At 55.0% G+C, this 21,040-nt stretch overlaps 1 protein-coding gene across 2 annotated transcripts in view; it reads left to right on the forward strand.

The window, feature by feature from the left end:
• Window positions 1-21,040, forward strand: part of ADA (adenosine deaminase) — a 28,288-nt gene continuing 7,248 nt past the window's right edge. For both annotated transcript variants that reach the window (XM_070420878.1, XM_070420879.1), the window contains exons 1-3: window positions 1-150; window positions 10,965-11,026; window positions 16,486-16,608. In XM_070420878.1, coding sequence (XP_070276979.1) covers window positions 118-150; window positions 10,965-11,026; window positions 16,486-16,608 — 218 coding nt within the window. In that variant the 5' untranslated portion in view covers window positions 1-117. The remainder of the gene's footprint in view (window positions 151-10,964; window positions 11,027-16,485; window positions 16,609-21,040) is intronic.

Consider the following 21,040-nt stretch of genomic DNA (forward strand, 5'->3'; position numbering starts at 1 on the left):
CGACTCGGGCCGCGCTTACTGCGGGGGCCCTGGGGGACACGAACCGGCCTCCAATTCAGCCCTCGAACGCGGGGATCCAGCGGAGGAAGGAGCAGCGCGGGGCGCACGCTTGGCACCATGACCCAGACACCCGCCTTCGACAAGCCCAAAGTGAGCGCGGGCCGGGGCTCGGGTCCGGGTTCTGGCGCCTTGTCTGGCTGGAGGGCTTAGCGGCTTCCACAGAGCGGGATCAGCGGGCCCCTGCGGGTGCTTTCCTCCCTCAGCTCAGGCCCACTCCGCCTCTGGGCTAATTAGTGAGAGACAATGAGGAAGTGAGGGTCCTGAACCTGGAGGCATCCCTGGCTGGCCTCCGAGTTCTGCTTCTGCCGCTGACTTGCCTCCTTTGGGTCTCAGTTTTACCATCTGTCAAATGGGCATTCTCTCTGAACCTCATCTGTAAAGCGGGGCTTGGGGCGTGCTGTCTACAACCATAGGTGGTGGTGGGTCTGGTGCAATAGAGAGCGCTCTGTGAGTGTAAACAGCTTTATACTCTAACACTGATGGTTTTGTCCACTCCAAGGAGTCTGCCTGTGGATGTACCCACGGGAAGAACTGAGCCATGCCAGAGATGGGGGCAGAGGATTCGGGTGGGCCTTAGGCTTTGGGCTCTGGTAAGACTCGAGAGCCACTGGCCCCAAAGGATAACTTTCTTGTCCCTCCTCCCACCAGCTGTGGTGTCTTGGGAATGGTGGGGTCAGGGGGAGTCCAGGCCCACTTGGTGGGCTTCAGAGCACTGAGATTCATCCAGGGAGGGGAGCCGCCCCAAAGGCCGCCCAACGGAGTAAATCAGCAGCTAGTGGGATCTGGGACTTGGGGCAGGGGGAGGTGTGAGTTTCAGTTTGCTTCACTGACCCATCTGAGAAACAGGTGTATGTGATGATGGCAGATGGCACAGAAGTGTGGGTAGGAATCCTGCGTGTGTGCACAGAGGAGAGGGGAAGGGAGAGGGGACTGGGAGGAAGCAAGGCCTAGCACCCCCACCCCCCTGCCCTCGCCCTCCCCACAGGGCAGATGCTCAGCTACATCCTTCCAGGTGTTCCAAGTTCTGGGGAAGCACTCCCCCCCCCCCCCCATGCCTCCTTCACACCTTGTATGAATGCCCATGCCCCATCCTTAGTGGTTCTTTCCTTTGAAGCCTGTTTTTTTGTTTTGTTTTGTTTTGTTTTGTTTTGTTTTGTCTTAACTGTTCTTGGATTGCCTCTACCCTTGGGCTGGGGAACCACCTTACCTGAAATGCATTCCAAGGCAGTAGGCAAAGCCCCTTGGTTGGGAGTGAAGTGGGAGTTATGGAGATAAATAAAAGGTAACGCTGCTATAGATACTTGCTATATGCACCAATCTGATCCTTGCAACACTTTTAACAGCCCCGTGTTGGAGCAACGATTGCTATTCCTAATTTTTGCCTTGCCCAATCCTCTCCTCTGATTCAAGCTGGCAGGTCATTTCCCCTCTCTGGGCCTCAGTTTCCACACCTAGGAAGTGGGCCCCACCTGCTTGTAGTGGTATCCAGAGGTCACCCACGGTGATACACGTTTACTCGAGAGGAGGGAACGTGCCTGAGCGGGCAAGGGAAGCAGAAGCAGCGTGAGTCTCAGCCACTCACCCTGGGTGGGGCAGGTACTTAACTACGAGCATTAGCAGCTGGTGCTTCAATTGAGTTGCTTTTTGCTGTGCCAGGCCCCTTCTGAGCATGTTGCCTGCACTAACTCATCTGATTCCAACAGTGACTCTGAGACGTAGCTGGTGTCACCCCATTTTATAGATGGAGAAACAGGCCCAGAGGTTAAGTGGGTTAGAAAATCACAGTAGCCAAGCGAGGGGCTGGCCTCACAATCCTGTGGCCCTGACTAGCTCTCCTGAGCAGCCTCTGCAGAAGCCTTTGGCGGGTGGAGGTGCCAGTGGCCCAGGTGCAGGCCTCTCTGACTGCTCAGGCCTACCTCCAGGTGAGGCCCAGGGCCGGGCCAGTTTACGAAGCCAGGGCCAAGCAGTGCTCTCCAAATGTTAAAGTGTACTCAAATCACCTGATTCTTGATAACATTCAGACTGTGTAGAGACCAGTGGTTCTCAACCTTGGCTGCACATTAGAATCATCGGGGAATCTTTTTAAAATCCTGATATCTTGGCCTCATCCTCCGGAAATTCTGTTTCTTTGTTACTAATGTTGTGGCCCCACCCCATAACAAAGAAACAATTTCCGGAGGATGAAGCCCAGAAATCAGGATTTTAAAAAGTTTCCCAGGGGATTCTAATGTGCAGCCAAGGTTGAGAACCACTGGTTTAGACGAAGAGGCAGAGGCACAGAAATGAACTAGGTTAGGAAAAGCGTATCAGCCGAGCTAGGGGGCCGGCTTCCCAGTCCCGTGAAGGAGTCTAGGGTGGGGACCGAGATGCTACACTCTGACAAGCTCCCAGGCGATGCTAGTCCGGATGGTCCACGGACCACACTTTAGGCAGCAAGACCCTAGGCAGCTGCCCACCTGGGTTGATTATGTCATTCCAACAAATGCTTCCTGAGCCACCGTTGGACACTGGAGGAGGTTGGAGGAGGTACGAAGGGGGATGGGGGGTGGCCCTCATCTGTTTCCACAGGGCAAGGCTGGAAAATGCCCGGCACTCGGGAGTTCTTGGTCAGGGAGGGCACTGCTGATCACATGCCTGGTATTTTAATGATAATAACAGCTGTCATTTAAGTGTGAGTTCTGGTACCTTCCACGGTTTATCTCTCAGAATCCTCTGGACAACTTGACAAGGCAGATATTTTCTTCTTCTTTTTGCTGCTTAATGCGGTTTTTATTTACGAGAATTCAGGGGAACAACACCCAAGGAGGAAAGGGGGGATGAGGAAGACTCCTCTCTGAAAGATACCGACCACCCCCCTATTGTGTAATGTTTGGGTCCCATGGACCCGTTGCGGTCAGAGGAAAGGAACATGTCTGTGAGCAAGAGGGCCGGAAGGGACCCATCCACAGTGTCTCCCAAGGCTTTGCAAAACTGGTCGCGTGTTCTGCAAGACGCAGGAAAACACTTCACAGCGTCCCTTGCAAATAGTATGAAGGAAAGCTACCACGTCGGGCCTAAGACTGCCAAATACAGAAGACGAGGGCAAGCCCCTTGTTAAGCCACCAAAAGGCAGAACACAGGTGAGCGCAAATCACAACAGCACCGTGATTGTTACCATCAAACCCAAGGGCTCGAACGTTCTCTGCAGCTGTTCCATTGGTCCCATGAGAAAGGCTCCCAGTGGATGCGGTGTTAACAAAGGTGTAAACCGCGGCAAAAGTCTAGTGTAGGGGTGGGCAAACTTTTTGACTCGAGGGCCACAATGGGTTCTTAAACTGGACCGGAGGGCCGGAACAAAAGCATGAATGGAGTGTTTGTGTGGACTAATATAAATTCAAAGTAAACATCATTACATAAAAGGGTACGGTCTTTTTTTTTTAGTTTTATTCATTTCAAACGGGCCGGATCCGGCCCGCGGGCCGTAGTTTGCCCACGGCTGGTCTATTCCCTTCCTCGGCAGCCAGAGAGAAGAGTGCCCGGGAGTGAGCAGAGAATTCCTCTAACAAGACACGCAACGGAGCTTTCTGTCTGGCATCCCAGCTTAAGGAAGGGGCCCCCGCCACCTCGGCCAGGCCGCCCCGGTCCTCGGTGTCCGGCCCGCTAGGCACCTCCTTCAGCTTGTCCATCCAGGCCACCTCCTCTTATGCTGCTCTGTCCACGGAGGCAGATGTTTCACCCCCATTTGTAGACGATGAGGCTGAGGCCTGGAGAGGTGAGTGGCTTGCCCAAGGCTACTCAAAATCTGAGAGCTGAGCGAGCAGCCACGTTGGAACAGCAGTCTCTAAACTGTTCCTTTTTGAGGAAGAGGAGGATTGGGGCTAAATCTCCTACGCACTTTTTCTTTCTCTTATTTGAATGTTTACTCCGAATCAGGCACTGTTCTGATTTGCATGTTTGCTTGTATTGACTCATTTAATGCTTACAACAGCCCTCCTATTATTCTCTTCATTTACATATGAGGAAATTGAGGCTCAGAGGGGAAGTCACAGCCAGAAAGGGGGCGGGGTAGGGGGGCGTGCTACCTGAAACTGATGTAGATGCTGATGCCTGCTTTACTCACCTGCCACCCCCAGTCTGTGGGGGAGGAGTTAGACTTAGGGTGACCTTAGACTTCAGATTGATTGGGGTGGGATCCCTGTCTTGACAGTTTTCCTGAACCCCAGCTTCCTTCTCTAAAATGGGCTGATAACACCAAGGCCATGGAGCTCTTGGGGAAAGTGACCTGCTGGTTGGAGCGTGTTCCTCCTGGGGCTGCAGTGGGGCCGCTGTGGACTCTGGGAAGCCTCCATCTGCCCCGTCTCCGTCTTCTGCCACAGAGCCCACCGCCGGTGCTGCTCTGGGCTTTCAGTGCTTTTTGGTTACAGAGCCACCTGTTAAATAAAGGTGCCCCTGGGAAGAGCCCGCCTGACCTGCTGCTTCTGGCAGTCGGGAGGGAGGGGAGCAGAGATTGGGTTTCACCGAAGTCTCGGTTTGACAAAGGAGGAAGCCAGGAGGAGGGAGGGGAAGTGCGGCGTCTGGTCACAGCGAGGCAGGGGAGGCCGCCAGCCTCCTGATTCCAGAGCTGAGCTCAGAGCTTGACCTGGGAGAAAGCTGTCCCCCTGCCCAGTTGTCCTAGGCCAGTGGTCGGCAAACCCATTAGTCAACAGAGCCAAATAGCAACAGTACAACTTGAAATTTCTTTTGAGAGCCAAATTTTTTAAACTTAAACTATACAGGTAGGTACATTGTTACTAACCTACCCATATAGTTTAAGTAGTGTTGATATTTGGCCTCCTCCGGGCCGCGAATCCCGAGGCCCACCTGCGCCGCCCGACTGACCGACACCCCCCACTTCTTCTAAAGCCACTTCTTCAAAATAGGCTCGCCCAGGCCAAAAACCGACTTCTGCGCATGGGCCATGAAGTTTCAATCGCACTGTACGTGCGCACCCGCACGTGGTATTTTGTGGAAGAGCCACATTCAAGGGGCCAAAGAGCCGCATGTGGCTCGTGAGCCGTGGTTTGCCGACCACTGTCCTAGGGAGTGTCCCCACAGCAGGGAAGGGAAGGACCGAGGCCTGGCTTTGAACAGAGGAGAAGAGTAGGCCAAAGTGAGGTTCGAATCTGTATGTGCCCAGAGTGTTGGGGCTGGCTTACCCCTACCCTTTAGGGTTCTGAGGCCCTAGGGCTGTAGGATTGAGAGGAAGTGGCCTCTGGGGTCCTTTGACCATAGAGGGAGACCAGTGAGGAGTTTAAACTTGGGTAGCAGCTGGGCCAGGCTGCCTGGGTCTGAGTGCTGTTCCCCCCCGCCTCCGCCTCCCTTATCCATTGTGGGAGTTTGAGTGAGTTGCTTCTGTGTGCCTCAGTTTGCCCATGTTAAAATGGGAGTCAGTTTTTTCCACCTGCATAAAACACCAAGTACAGGCCTGGCTGCCAGGGCAGCAGGGGTGGGGGTTGGGGGATGGGACATGGCAATGCTAGTTGCTAATTGATCATCCATCATCCTCATATTATTATTATTTTTTTAAATATATATTTTATTGAGTTTTTACAGAGAGGAAGGGAGAGAGATAGAGAGTTAGAAACATCGATGGGAGAGAAACATCAATCAGCTGCCTCCTGCACATCTCCTACTGGGGATGTGCCCGCAACCCAGGTACATGCCCTAGACCGGAATCGAACCCGGGACCCTTCAGTCTGCAGGCCGACGCTCTATCCACTGAGCCAAACCGGTTTCGGCCATCCTCATATTATTAACCATTCAGTTCAGATTATACCAGCGCTGACTCAGCGCTGATATGCAGGGTGAAGGGGGGTGGTTGTGACTTCCTGGCTGTGCACTCCTTAATCTGTGACCTGAGGCAAATTCCTAATCTCTCCAAGCCTCCTTTTCTCGCCTATAAAATGAGGATGACTCTGCTGCATTCCAAGGCTGTGGCCCCAGGGGATGCCCCCTGGCCAAAGACACACCTTGCCTTCCATGAAACGTCTGGGGAAGCTCACAGGAGCAACGGAGCTCTTTCAGGCTCCCAGTCAGTAGGAGGCACCGAGGGACAGCTCTGCCCCTTCCCCTCTGCACCTCAGAGCTTCAGGACCCCAGACGGGGCTGAGCACAGAGGACATCCTGGAGGAGGTGTCACTGAAACCATGTCAGCCCCAGGGCTGCTCTGTCTCCTCATCTTACCCCAAAAGTCAGCTGAGAGGCCGTGGTGGCACTGACCCCTGGCACTGCCCAGCTCATTGCCAAGAGCAGGGCTAGGAAGGGAGGGGATGTCTGCCCTGCAGTGGGCACCGGGGCTTGTCCAGGTTCTGACTGTAGTGCCAGATTCAGGGGTCTGGTCAGGCAATCCTGGCTACTCTGTCCTGTCGACATTCTCTGCCAGGCCAAGGGGGTAGGTCAGCCCCTTCTCCAGGCAGGGAGAGGGCACAGCTCTGCTGGCCTAGGACGGGGAGATGAGAAAGCCATCCCTGGTTGTTCAGCACCTGCTGAGCACTGGCTGCTGTGGCCAGCACTGTCTTGGCACCAAGGGTACAGCATGAGGACACACAGTCTCTGCTCTCAGGGAACTAATAGTGGGGGAAAGAGACATGGTAAGAGAATTTTAAAATCCGGGATGGGAAACAAAACAGTGATGTGTTTGGGGGCCTGGGAAAGTACAGTGATTGGGGAAGGCCCTGGAGGGACAGCCCAGGAATCCAAGACCTGGGTCCTCGTCCTGGCTCTGCCACTGCCACCTCGGCTGAGCCTGGGCAAGTGAGTGCACCGCCTCGCCTGTGTGGCTGGCATTTCCTGAGGGGGCTCGGCGTGTTTCCCCAAGATGCCGATAGTAAATATTTGTCGGTTACTGGGTATGCTTCCTGCTCAAATCTGGGAGGATTTCCTGCAGTTCTGCTTGTGAGTCAGCCTCTCGGACAGCAGGTGCAGGGGAAGGGGCATGAGATTCTTCCTCGGGAGGCCTGGCGCAGTGCCAGGGAGGTGGTGTGGCCCTGGCGGGACTTGGGCTTAGAGTTGGAGACTTGGGTTCCAGCCCAGCTCTGCCATCATAGATCGGTGTGACCCTGGGCAGGTCATTGCATTTCTCCAAGTTGAGCTTGGCAAGTCCCGATGGGGCTCCTGTGCACCTCTGTCGAGGGGAAGAGATGAAAGGAGACAAAGGGTGTGCTGATAGGCAGCTGCTGCTATTACTGCTGCGTTGTTTATACCGGAGGCGAGGCCTGTGGGAGCTCAAGACTCAGACCTGGGTTCAAATCCTGATTCCATCACTGACTGACTGTGTCCGTAGAGACTTCTTTGAGCCTCGGTTTCCCCATCTGTAAGACAGGAGTGACGTCCCAACCTTCCTGGTTGTGAGGATGAAATAAGATCATGCCTGTAGACGGCCCAGCACCTGGCAGATAAGCCAGAAGCCCCTGCTGCCCCTTTTCCCTGAGTGGGCTCGGCGGAGCAGGGTCCCCATTGCAGTCTCTGAGCTTGCACCCCATTGTCATCTGGGTGGGTGACACTTCTCCAAGGCGAGTTGCGGTTTTCCAGAAAGTTCAACGGGAGGCCTGCCTGAGCTTGGGCTGCTCGAGGAGGTGGCTTCTGCCTCTGCTTCCCCCACAAGGAGGTGGCACCCGTGGGCACGGTGAGCAGCTGGGCTCTGCCTGCTCTCTCCCAGGGGCACGCTCGCCTCCTGCCGGCTCTCTGCGACCTTCCCTCCACGCACCCTGTGCCGGTAGCTGGTGCTTCCTGAGCGCCCACTGTGTGATGCTGTAGGAATTCTGGTGACTGCTCATCTCCCACCTGGGTCCTGAGCCAGCTCTCTGTCTTCCATTCTGCCTCCCGCCAACCTGCTCACCACACAGCAGCAGAAAACGCTTTTAAAAGATCAGCCCCCTTTTGAAACATCTGTGGGTCTCCCTGCCTTCCACCCCCTGACTTTCTCTTTCTTCATCTCTCACCACCAACATTCTCTGCACTTGAACCAACTCGTTCCCTGATTGCTTAGCACATGCAGTTCCCTCTGTCTGGAACAGCTCTCTGTCCTTCCTTCTCCCCCTCCCTGCACTGATTCCCCTATTCACCCCATCCCTCCCCACACAAAGTGATCTTTTCTAAACACTTTGAGTTACCCCCCCTTCAGCCCTCCTCCGACCCCTTTGTGTTTTTCTTTTCCTCATGCATTTGGTTCATCTTCCCACCACTATTGGTGCAGTGAGTCCTGAAAGGTATGTATGTCTGTAGGTCAACGCTCAACCACTGAGCCACGCCGGCCGGGCCAGAGGTGTCCATTCTTGCTCATATGACATGCCCATCACAGTCATGCAGGGACGCGGGCAGATGGGCATGTCCACGCTGTGCGGGAGCCAAGCGGCATGGAAGTGCTTGGGCAGAAGTAGCCACGCAGGCCCACACATCCACGAGGGGCAACGGCACCGGGGCAATCCCCAGACTCACTGCTGCCCGGACTCGGAGGCGCTCTGGTTTTCGCCTTCTGACCTCTCCTACCTTTTCGAACCTTGTGCAACTCTTTTCTCTCGACTCCAGCCTCCTCCGTCATCGTGTAAACATGCCCACGTCATTTCCGCCTGGAAAAGAAATGCAGTTCTTTTGTGTTTCAGTTCGCACCCGCCCACATTGTCTCCATTTCCTTACCTCGGCTTCTTGCTCGCCCTGCTCCAGTGTGGATTCTGCGCACTCGGGCCTCTGGAATGGTTGCTGGAGGGCAGTGTCTCTCCCTTGGCCTTATGTTAAAAAAGCAAACCCCTGTGCCCGGGCCCACCCCAAGGGCGGTGCTGGAATTGACTTGCGTGGGCACAGGCACCTGTAACTTTCCGAAGCCTCTCCGAGCTCCTGAGGGCCAGCAAGGGGGGGAACCCCTCCTCCTGGGCCTGGGCCCTGCATCCTCGGCCCCAGGGACACGTTTCTGCTCTCCAGTCCCAAACTCCTCCTCCCTCCGCACCCCTACACCACGTTCTCCTCACGGCACCGCCTGTGTCGGGGCTGTTCTCTCTGCCTGAAGTGTTCCCACCTTCCTCTCACTTGGCTCTTCATCCTTAGATCTTAGCCCAAGATCTGCTTTCTCCAGGAAGCCATTGCCAGCCTGCTGGCCGGGCGAGGTTCTTTCTTGTGTTGGCTGTTTCACGGGACTGTGGTTTTGCTTCCCAAGGGGTTGCCATGGCTTTGGTGGGACCTCTATCGATGTGACGCCTCGTGTCTCTCCCTGGCTGGGCTGTAAGCGTCACAGGGGCGTCCCTTTAGCTTACCGCTCCCCTCCCACACCCAGCAGGGCCTCGAACGTCTGGGGAATGAAGGCCTCGTAGCTGAGGATTGTTTAGCGTTTGCTCTGTGCTAAGTGTTAATGGTTAACCCTCCCCAAGCAGGAGGGAGGCCTGTTACCTTCCCTGTTGGGCTGGTGGGGACCCCAGGGCACCCAGGGATTCCAGCTCTAACCACAAGGCGACCCTGCCTCTCTAGCTGGGTCCTCACCACGTGGGAAGGCTTAAGGATAAGAAAATGGGGATTCAGAGAGGTGGGGTCCCCTGTCCAAAGTCACACAGCTGGCCGGCAGGTCCCTGGACTGGAGGCGTCAGTGTTCCCAGTGCCGAGCATTTTGGGGGAACCCGGTAAGCATTTGGCTGAGTGGGCACCGAGCCCCGTTAGCCAGGGAAGCAGCAGCTCAGTGCGCGCCGAGCTGGGTGTGGGTGCCGCTGGGTGACCTCTGAGAGCTCTGATGATCGACATCCAGCGGAAAGGCGGGCCTGGCGGCTCTGAGCCCCGGCCTCTCCTGGGCCTGGGCAGGGTTCCTCTGCAGCAGGAAGCTCATGTGTGTGTTTCCAGATGCCCTCCGCCCCTCCCCAGCCAAGGCAGCCACTTGCTTGTCCACGTCCCTAAGTTCCAGAAAAGGCCCCACCCTGGTGGAGACGTCAGTGAGTTTTCGGATCCCCGGGCGCAGGAACAGTGTCCTCCGGGGCCTGGAACAGCAGATGCCAAGGCGCTTTCCCGCTGTCCTCAGCGCTGCTGTGCCACTGCCCACAGCTCCTGAGACACCCAGAGGCGAGGGCTGCTCCATGGGCCGGGCAGACCCACCGACACTGTCGTTTTGGGTCCTTACCAGTGGTCTTGGCCAGGGAGGCAGTCACAGCCGCTGAGTGTTGTCTAAGTCACCCAGCAGAAGAAGGGGCAGAGCTGGGGTCGAGCCTGAGGCCGTGTCCCAGCCCCTGTCCTTAAACTCCTGGCTTCGTGCACAGAGCGTTTCCTGTGGGGTCACGGGTGTAGGCGCCGATCACCCAGATGGCCGAGTATCTGGTGTCGCTTCCAGAGTCCTGGAAAGACCTGGTGCTGCTTTCATACCGATCCCTGAGAAGCTGTGCTTGAGCAGCACCTGCTCTTGAACATGGAGCCGGATTTCTGAAATGCGTCATGTGGTTCGCTAGTCCAGGAAGCCTGTGGTCAGCCCTTCGTGTGAAAGTTGGAGTTTGCTTAGTGTGTTGTCTGAGAGCAGGACCTGCCTGTGTGGCTGGGCTCGGTGGCTCCTACGGGACCATGGCTGTCCTGATGTGTAGGGATTGGGCTCAGGTTAGAATTCTGGTTCTGTCCCTTAGCTGGCTGTGGTAAGCACACAGGCCTGGGTTGGGTTCCTGCTTCCACCACTGGCTTGCTGTGTAGCAGTGGACAAGTTACTTAACCTCTCTGAACCTCCGTGTTCTCAGCAAGAAAGAGAGCGAGAAACCCACCACACAGATGAGGGTTAATCAAGATGGCGTGTGTAGACGTTAGTGACCTGTGTGTACGGGTGCGGTGAGTAGTGACTGATGGTCATCGTGGTGAATGTGAGCACTGACTCGGAAGGTCCTCCCGGCATTCATGGGGGTGTGTTCTCTCTCTCTTCCCTTTGCACCTTGCAGGTAGAATTGCATGTCCACCTGGATGGATCCATTAAGCCTGAAACGATCTTATACTACGGCAGGTAAGTCCACGGATGTGAGGCCTTCCTCCCCAGTCTGAGGACTCTAGAGCATCCCAGGGTCTCCCTGTGGAACCAGCCGGCCCCCAGCCAGAAGGGTCTCTGAGCTGGAGACCCGCAGCCCATGTCTTCTGCCTTCAGTGCCTTTGCTTTTTGTCTTCCTATTTCCAGGTGAGCCAAGGGGAACATGTGCCACCTTACACACGGACTCACATGGACACATGGACACACACACACACACACACACACACACGGAAGCAGTTCCCAGGGCTGAACCAGTCACCGTGTTTTGGCAGAGAACAGGGCAGGTGACACCCACCGGGAGGAGGCTATCCTATCCCCATCTCACCGAGAGGGGAGCAGGTTCAGAGAGGTAAAGGCAGTTGCCCAAGGCCACACAGCAAGTAAATGGTAGAGCCAAGAGTTTATGGGGTCAGCTAACCCCTAAAGCTTTTCCCTACATGGAAATGACCTACAGGGAGACATGAGGTGGCTCCCTCTCTGGTCCCAACTCTCTGCATCTTCCAAGTGAGAACACCACCTCCTGCGCAGCTCTCCTGGATGCTGGTGGGCGAAGGGTCCCTGTGCCCCCGCCCCTCAGTGAGGGAGGTCTGCCCCTCCCTCCCCACACCTCAAGGGCCCATGGTGGCCCCTCTGTTGGGTCCAGCACCTACGAGCACAGGGACTTTGAAGGCCAGTGGATCTGGAATCAAGTCCAGACACAGTTTCCTTGCTGTGCCCTTGGCCTGTGTGGGGTGAGGGTAAGAACAGGCCTTCCTCAGAGCTGACTTGGGAGATGGGTGCCCCTCTGGCCACCGCCCCTGCCTGGGCAGACTGCGTTCACTGTGCGACCAACACGCCTTTTGTTGGAGCTGGAAGGACTCCGCCAGCTCTCAGTGCTCCACGGAGGAGAGCTGCTGCTCTAGGAGTCAGCCCTGACTCTCAGGGCGTCACTCCTAACTCCCCAGCCAGCTCTGTGGGAACGTTCCCCTCCGTCTGCCCCACGTCAGCGATCCTGCTCTAGGGAGCGGCTATTGATCTCGTTATTTAACTGTGTAAGTGTGTTCATTTACTGTCTGCCGACAACGTCCAGATTCCTCAGGACGACTGGTGAAGGAGTTATATTGTCCCTATATTACGGATAGAAAGGAAACCGAGTCATGATAGCTGAAGAAACTTGTCTAGTAAGCACAGCTGTGACCAGGCCCTGCCCCTGCCCGAACCCTGCCACCAGAGGTGTAGGTCAGACACAGCAGGGAACACACTTAGCTCAGGGCTCCAGCAAAGGCCCTTAATGGGGTCTGTGTCATTAATCACAATCAATGGCTCTGCTAATGGGGTCAAGCCCTCGGCTTATCTCTGCCTGTCCTTTGACTGTGTTGAGCACCAGCCCTTGCCACAGGGCCCTGATGAGGCCGTTGGGGTGGGGTATCGGAGGCCAAGATGGGATCTAATCGGGGTGCTCGTTAAGGGGTCATAGAGCACTCAATATCGCAGCCAGGAGGCGAGATGCCAGGGTGGGGTGAGGGAAAGGAGCCGCTGGTGTTGGGTGACTGCTCAGACTTGCCATTTCCCATGTCGCCCGCTGTCTCGGAGCAGCCTTGGCCCTGGAGAGGGGTGGGGTGCCAGGTGGAGTTTGATCTCGAGGTCAGCAGGCAGGGGGAGCAGGGAGTTGGGCAGGCTCCAGCAGGGGCAGCCCTGGAGGACTCCCTGGTGGGGGTAGGCCAGGGCTGAGAAGAGGAAGAGATAGAGGAAGGGAGGAGTGCCTGGCCTGTGACCTACCCCCAGGCCAAATCCCATGGCCCCTTTCTGCCTCTGACTGAGGCCTCCATTGATTTTGTTTTCACCCATTTCTTCTTCCTGCGAGTCCATCTCCTGACTCTTTCTCAGGCTCCTTCGAGACCCATCCACTCATTCTTTAAGGCCCAGTCCCAACCTGGCTGTCCTCTCTTTCCTGTCACCACCCTGGTCTGAGCCACCGCCAGTCCCTCACTTAGACTCTCGCAATGGCCTCAGGACTGGCCTCCAGGGGTCCACTCTGGCCTCACCCCTCTACCGTCCTCACAGTACCGTAGTCAGGACAGTTGTCTCACAACATGGTCTGATCAGCTCACTCTCCTGCTCAAACCCTCATGGTCCCTCCCCCCTTGCTCAGGTCAAGCCAGTCTGCTTGGCCCACACGGTGCTCCAAAGCCGAGGGAGAGCTCTGACCTCTGCTCCTTGGTTATTCCATAGCCGGTTGCTCACACATCCCAGACCAGTGAACGCAGGGAGGGGGGTCCCGGGCCCCAGGTCACACAGCCTTCACAGCAGAGCTGGGATGCAAACCCCGGCCATCTGGCTTCACAGCTGCGTGATACCCAGGGCACAGAAATAGCCCCGTGTGTGCGTCTCTGTACCTGCAGAGAAAACACTGTCTGAGTTTTACTGACAAGGACATGGAAGTCCTCAGAGGGGACAGCCCCTGCCTGGGGTGGTGTGGCACATACAGGGGGGCATGGGCTTCGAACTCCAAAGCTGGGTCTATCCTCCACACTGAGCCAGGCTCCGTGGCCAGGCTCCAGGGAGGTGGGAAGAAGACAAGGGAGATGGAGTTGCGGGGGAGGCCCTGCCTCTGGCGTGGTGGTTAGATGGAGGAGCTATACTTGGAAATGTGGAGCCCAGAGTGGGAGGAAAAGGGGGTGGTCAGACACATGAGCCTGTCTCAGTCCGTTCACTGCCCAGCAGGCTGTCAGGTGGTGTGGAGAGAGTTGGAAACTGGGGACCTGGGTTGAAATCCACTGCCAGAAGCCAATTCCAGCATGTCAGCAAGGGCTGAATCATCTGGAGTGGCAAGGGCATTTCCCCAAACCTGAAAAGGGATGATTGCTTGCTGCCAGACAGCTCAGGGCATCTTAATCTACATGTTATTGCCTCCTACTGGCCAAACACCTGAACAGCTGTAGGCAAATTCTTCCAACCTGACAATGGACTCTGTACCAAACCCTACCCTTTGAAGCATATATCTCTACCTCACCTTAGGACAAATTGTGTTAATAAAAAGCAAGGGGACCTGAGATGAAAAAAATATTAGTTCCTTTTAGCTAAGCTCCTCTGACCCCCAAATGCCTTTCAAAATTGTATTTCGTCTCTGGACTCTTTATTAAGTTACACACAGCCCTTCTCCAGGTTGCTGAACCCTTCTAGATGCTGGATCAAGAACCCCGGCATTAATCCATGACAGGAGAGCTGGAAGAGGATGGTCAGGAGGCAGCGCCCCAACAGGAAGTGGCGGGGTCCAAGGAAAATGTGGCCCCTGCGTCTGCCAACACGGGGGCCAGAGCCTCAGCGCCACCAGCTCCCAGGAAGAGATTCCAAGCACAGTGTTTAACAACTGGTGCAGGCGGCCTGGGTCCTGGGGACAGCTCACGAGGGTGACTTTGGGGCAGGCTGGCCAGCAGGGGCAGAGGCTCAGTGGGCACTGAGCCCCGGACTCAGTGTCAGGACAGCAGCAGCGGTACCGTCTGCCCCGGCGTCTTGCAGGGCCAGTGAGGAGACGCGCTGGGCTGGCTGGCGGGCTGGTGGCAGGCACCAGGGTGATACCCACTGGACACTCAGAGGGACTGGAGCCACCCGAAGGGGAGGAGGGCATATTTAGGAGCTTAAGAAACAGGTATTTAGGTAGGAAAATGTGGCGAGCCGGCACGGCCATGCATACTCAGCCCCATGTGGGGTGCCTTATGTGCCGTGCTAGCTCAGTCAGGTTCGGTGAGCCTGAGAGGGGGCGTTGAAGGATGGAGAAAAGACAGACAAGAGGAGAAAGCTAGGTCTGGGTGGGACGCTGGCCTCTCTGATGGAGAGCTAGCGACAGCGCCATGGACTACAAGCCGTGTCTTTTATAGCCAGATTCCACGAGGCAAAGTAAGCGCGCGGTCAAGGTGTTTACAACAGTCTTGTGGGTTTCAATCCTACTCAACTACATGCAGCTGAACTCTATCAAGCCCACATCACTCAGCCACGTGGGGCCACATGTTCGGACCATAGGTTCAAGCTTACAACTACAGCTGTTTGCTATAATTGTGCAGGGAGGGCCCTGCCCTCCAGGCTGGGACTTGCACGTGGCCATGAGAGGACTGTGCCCTCTCATCAGTCCAAGGCTTGAACCCGTCCAAACACTAGCCGCTCCCTACAGGAAAACATTTTTTTTAAATTTCTTTATTGGTTAAAGTATTACAAATGTGTCCTCATCCCCCCAGGAAAACATTTTGATTTTGAATAACAGAAGCCATGAAAGGACGTAAGCATGTTCAGTCAAACCTCCATTTCTTTGGCAATTTCTTCCTCCTATCGTCTTGCTTTATGGGTAACTGGATGCTTGAACCTTCTGATTCAATTATCTAATTTTCTTTACCGTTTGCTTTTTTTTTCTTTTTTCTTTTGTTCTCCTCGCTGGAGAATTTTCTCACCTTTATTTTCCATCCCCTTCGTTTCATCCCAGTGGCTGCCACCATGTTCTTTTCAATGTCCAGCAGCTCTTTCTTACTCTCGAAATGTCCCCTTTTAAAAAGCGACGTTCCTGTTCCAACGATGTTCCGTCCTTTCATCTCCTTGAGGATTTGCATTTTAGGTTCAAGTTTTCTTCATTTTCACTTTCCTCAGAGCTCCTTTTGTCTCTTTTGTCCCTCATGGTAGAAGCATTTCTTGAGTGTCTGGTGTTGTCTCTTTTATCTTAAAAGTGGGAAAACTGCCGTCCAGGGTGACCCGTGAGTCGGGTCAGAGCCAGGATGAGCAGAGGGGGTGGTGCATGCAGAAGGTGGGGGCCAACCCAGCCCGAACTCCCCCCACCCACCCCACCCCCACTACCCTGGCTGGGGAGGCAGAGATGCTGATGAGACAAGGAGGCTCCAGGCTGGAGGCTGTTCTCAGCAAGGCCTTACTGAAGGGTGGCTGTGTCCCCGTGTGGGGGCTGTGGGCTGGGAGAGGAAGGCCTCTGAGGTCGACAGCCAGCCCTCCGGCCCTCCCCCAGCACACTGGGCCCGCAAGCCTCTCTGATAAGTTGGCCTTCCAGGGAGCAGACGAGGGAGGGCCAGTGCTTGCCCTGGCCCCTGCCCTGTAGTTATTGCCCCTGATAACCCCTGAGCTGGCAGAGGGCCAGTTGGCTGTACCCACTCTTGGGCTGAGGCAAAGTTGTGGGCTTGCTGCCCTGGCACCTTCCCTGTCCCCAGGCACTTGTCCATGCACACAAACAGACTTTAACCCCAGGTGCCCCCGCCCCTTGAAATCTGCTGGCTAATCATGGCCTTGGGGACAGGAGGTGCTGGAGGGACTCTGATCCTGGTTCTGTATGCCCTGGGCCTCAGTTTTCCCATCTGTCCAATGGGTGGAGTTGGATGGAGAGGATCTCAGGTTTCCAGCTGTGGCCCCTGGGGAGTCGGTCAGGTCCTCCCCAGGGGCAGTCTGTCACCCTCATGTTTTGTCCCCAGGAAGAGGGGCGTCCCCCTCCCTGCTGACACAGTTGAGGAGCTGAAGAACATCATTGGCATGGACAAGCCACTCAGCCTCCCGGGCTTCCTGGCCAAGTTCAACTACTACATGCCTGCCATCGCGTGAGTCCCCCACCCTCGGGCCCTGGTCAGCGTCCATCCTGTGCCCCAGGCCTGCCCCTCAGCCCATGGGGTGGAGACCCCAGCTCTGCTGTTCACCATCGTGTACACTTGCTTGATTGCCTCCATGCCTTTGGGCTTTGGTTTTCCTTTCTGGAAAGTGGGTGTGATGGACTGAAATTCAATAGAGAAGTGACACAGTGTGGGGGTTAGGAACACAGATCCTCGTCTCAGTCTCGTGACATGATGTTGGGCACATTTCCTCTGGCCTCAGGCCCCTCATTCACACCGTGGCCTTGTGATCCCGTCCGCCTCCCAGGGCCGGAGTTTGGGCTGGACACAGGGCTGTCCTCGCACTCCCCCTCACGATGGAGCAGCCGCCACCTTCACTGACAGGCACTGGTGCTTTTATGTCACGTTGCATGCCTCCCATTTTCCTCCTAGCAGACTCTCCCATAGGTGAACATCATACGTGCACAGCTCACAGAACTAGACTTCCTGTAGTCGTCCGCTAGGTAAACTTATTTCCAGAGCAGGGAATGAAGGCTCAGGGAAGTGAAGGGCTTGCCCAGGTCCCCACAGCTGGCAGGGGATAAAGCCCAGAGTCTCGCCTTGGTGCCACCTTGAGCTTCCTGGCAAGAGGCAGAGCTTCCCAAGGCAGGCGAGAATCAGCTTTGCCAGTTGGTGCTGCAGGAACTCGGGATGGGGAGAGACGAGAGGGCTGGGGGCAGTCAGGAAGGGCTGCCTGGAGGAGGAAGTATGGACCTGGCTTTGGGATAGAGAGGGTGTGATATTGTCCAGAGGGCTAGGCCTGAGGAAAGGCTTGGAGGGTGGGCCAAGCACTGGCCGGTGCAGAATCAGCGAAGGTGTGTGAGGCAGAACAGAGGCACTGGCTGGGTAAGTGGCCAAACAGGTACGAGCAGTCCCAGGGAGGGGAGATGTGTGGCGAGGTGGCCGGCTTCTTGCGGGAAGCCTTTGGGCTCAGCCCGGGAGGCACTGACTGCCCCAGTCCTCGCCTCCGGTGAGCAGACACATACCACCTCCCCGAGGCACCTGCTGCCACCGCAGAACGTATGAGCAGGCCTGGGCACCTCCCCGGTGCCACCGAGGCAGCTCCTCTCTCTCTGGCCAGCTCCCTGACGGCCCAGCCCACTCAAGCTGCTAGACAGCACCTCCTGCAGAGCTGCCTGGCTCTTTGGGGCCATGGCCCTCGAGACTCTGATTTTCCACCCCCTTGCAGCACACACAGGGGTCAGACGGAAGCCCTCAGCGCCTGCCACTCACCGCTTGGCTCCCCCTCTCCAGCCACATTGGCTCCGGTGGCACCTGGGCAGACCTCACCCCGGACCTCAGGTCCCCGCCATTGCTGTTCCCTCTGCCTGGAACACTGTTCCTTAGCCTCCTCGCCTCCTTCATGTCCCTGCTCATGTCACTCTCAGTGAGGCCTTCCCTGATCAACTACTGAAAACTGCAGTCCATGCCCCTGCCCCTGCTTTATGTGTACCCATAAAACTTTCCACCGTCTCACCTAGGATATATTTTATATTTTACTTCTTTCCTTCCCTGTCCCTCTTGCTAGGCTGTGGGCTCTGTGAGGGCAGGGATTTTGTCTACCTGGTTTGCTGTATCCCCTGCCCTCGGGGCAGTGTGGAAGGAGCCTCCAGCCATGGGGGAGAGAAGGACCCTCTCCCTGGGAGGCCGGCTCCCTCCCCTGGCTGGCCCCGCCCCCAGGGATTTCCCACAGCAGCTGCCCATCCTCATCCTGGCTCTCCAAAGCGCAGGTCCTTCCATGCCCCTCCCCTGGAAGCGGCCCATTTCCCCAGGGCCGCTCTCCCATTCTGCTTTCTAGTACCCGCTCCCTTTCATGCTTCCTGGTGGGAACTCCCGGCTAAGGCAGGTCCCCTGTCATCTGATCACACTCACAGTGGCCCTGGCAGGTTAGCTTGCGCCTTGCTTCTGGAGCCCACATTCAGAAATAACAGCTAAAACACTGAGCATTTGTCTGTTCTGTTCCATGCACTGGCTCAGGTGAGTTTTAACTCCTTTGTCCTCACAATAACCCTCTGATGGATGTGTCAGAGAAGGTGACTGACTGGCGTCACACAGCTGGTAAGTGTGGGAACCAGGGTTCAAGTCTGAGTCCCAGGCATCTCCCTCATCCCAGAGTTCCCTCCAGATGTGTCCATCTGTGTCCTTTTCTCTCTCTCTTTTAGAATATACTTTTACTGATTTCAGAGAGGAAAGGAAAGGGGGAGAGAGCTAGAAACATCAGTGATGAAAAGGAATCATTGATTGGCTGCCTCCTGCACACCCCACACTGGGGACTGAGCCCACAGCCTAGGCATGTGCCCTGACCGGGAATCAATCCATGACCTCCTGGTTCATAGACTGAGACTCAACCCCTGAGCCACTTCGGCTGGGCTACAGAATTTCTTTTTTTTTTTTTTTTTTTTTTTTTTTTTTTTTTTTTTTTTTTTTAATTAAATCTTTATTGTTCAGATTATTACATTTGTTCCTCTTTTTTCCCCCCATAACTCCCCTCCTTCCAGCTCCCACCCCACCCTCCACCCTCACTCCCCACCCACTGTGTTCATCCATAGGTGCATGATTTTTGTCCAGTCACTTCCCGCATCTCCCACACCCCTTTTTCCCCCAAGAATAGTCAGTCCATTCCCTTTCTATGTCCCTGATTCTATTATAATCACCAGTTCATTCTGTACATCAGGTTATTTATTCACTTGATTCTTAGATTCATTTGTTGATAGATGCATGTTTGTTGTTCATAATTTGTATCTTTACCTTTTTCTTCTTCTTCCTCTTCTTAAAGGATACCTTTCAGCATTTCATATAATACTGGTTTGGCGGTGATGAACTCCTTTAGCTTTTCCTTATCTGTGAAGCTCTTTATCTGACCTTCAATTCTGAATGATAGCTTTGCTGGATAAAGTAATCTTGGTTGTAGGTTCTTGGTATTCAGCACTTTGAAAATTTCTTGCCATTCCCTTCTGGCCTGCAAAGTTTCTGTTGAGAAATCAGCTGACAGTCGTATGGGTATTCCCTTGTAGGTAATTGAGCCTCTTTCTCTTGCTGCTTTTAAGATTTTCTCTTTGTCTTTTGCTCTTGGCATTTTAATGATGATGTGTCTTGGTGTGGTCCTCTTTGGATTCCTTTTGTTTGGGGTTCTCTGCGCTTCTTGGACCTGTAAGTCCATTTCTTTCACCAGGTGGGGGAAGTTTTCTGCCATTATTTCTTGAAATAGGTTTTCAATATCTTGCTGTCTCTCATCTTCTGGCACTCCAATGACTCTGATATTAGACCGCTTAAAGCTGTCCCAGAGGCTCCTTACACTATCTTCACACTTTCGGATTCTTTTTTCATTTTGCTTTTCCAATTGGGTGTTTTTTGTCGAATCTTTGGTTTGATTATTGTACTCCTCTGGTCTGCTATTGGGTATAATATTCTTTATTTCAGTCCGTGTATGCTTACTTTCTAATTTCTTTATCGTAGCATCGAGGGTCTCATTAGTTTTCGTGAGGTTCTGCACAAATTTATGGCAAGCCCTCAAAATTGCGATTCTTAGCTCCATATCCTCCATTTCTGTCATGTTTTTTTGTCTCCGCATCTTTTATGCTTTCTTGGTGCACCCCCTTGTGGTCTCTGTGCGCAGTCTTGTTCTAGCCAAGCCTTAATTGTTGTAGTTAACACTAGGGGGATTTGACCCTCAGGCCGGCTGGCTATAGTAATCAGCTGTGCGGAAAACTCTGTCTTCTGGGGAGGCGCTAATCCAGCCTTTGCCTGAGGCGATCAGCAAATGGCTGTGCGCAGGCTTTGGGCGGGGCGGGATCAACAGGGCGGGCGGAGGGAGCAGTTATGGCCACGCTCAGTCCCGTTCCCAGAGGCTCTGCTTCTCAGAACCCCGGCAGCCGCTGCAAACCTCGGAGAGAAAGCTGCCCTCAGGTTCCAACTGATGCCGGGTAATCCCGCTTCTCCCGTTTGAGTCTGGGTCCCTAGAGACTCGCCCGGATCTGGAGCCCAGAGTCTGAGACTCAGTCCCGACAGAAAACGACAACCGCGCCCTCAGCCACCAGCCCGCTTTCGCGCGCACCTCGGTACCTTTGTATTTTCCACACTGCGCCGCCTCTGAGCCTCGATTTGCTGTTCTCTTTCCTTCTAGTTGTAGAGTCTCTCTTCAGCCAGCCTTCCTGTGGTTCTGGGTGATGTCCGTTCAGTCTTTTAGTTGTATTTTTGAAATGGTTGTTTGCGGCAGCGGTCTCCGGTGTTTACCTACGCCGCCATCTTGGTCGACTCCCAGAATTTCTTTATGTTTTTGGCTGTTAGTCCCTTAGCAGGTTTCTGGTTGGCACACCTTTTCTCCCATTCCGTAGCTTCTCTCTTCCCTGCTGAGCTCCCTCTGTGGGGCAGCTTTCAGTGTGAT

This window comes from Myotis yumanensis, unplaced genomic scaffold (genome assembly GCF_028538775.1).
Source record: "Myotis yumanensis isolate MYYU_CA2020_CCGP unplaced genomic scaffold, mMyoYum1.0.hap1 SCAF_7, whole genome shotgun sequence".
In the NCBI taxonomy this organism is placed as follows: Eukaryota; Metazoa; Chordata; class Mammalia; order Chiroptera; family Vespertilionidae; genus Myotis; species Myotis yumanensis.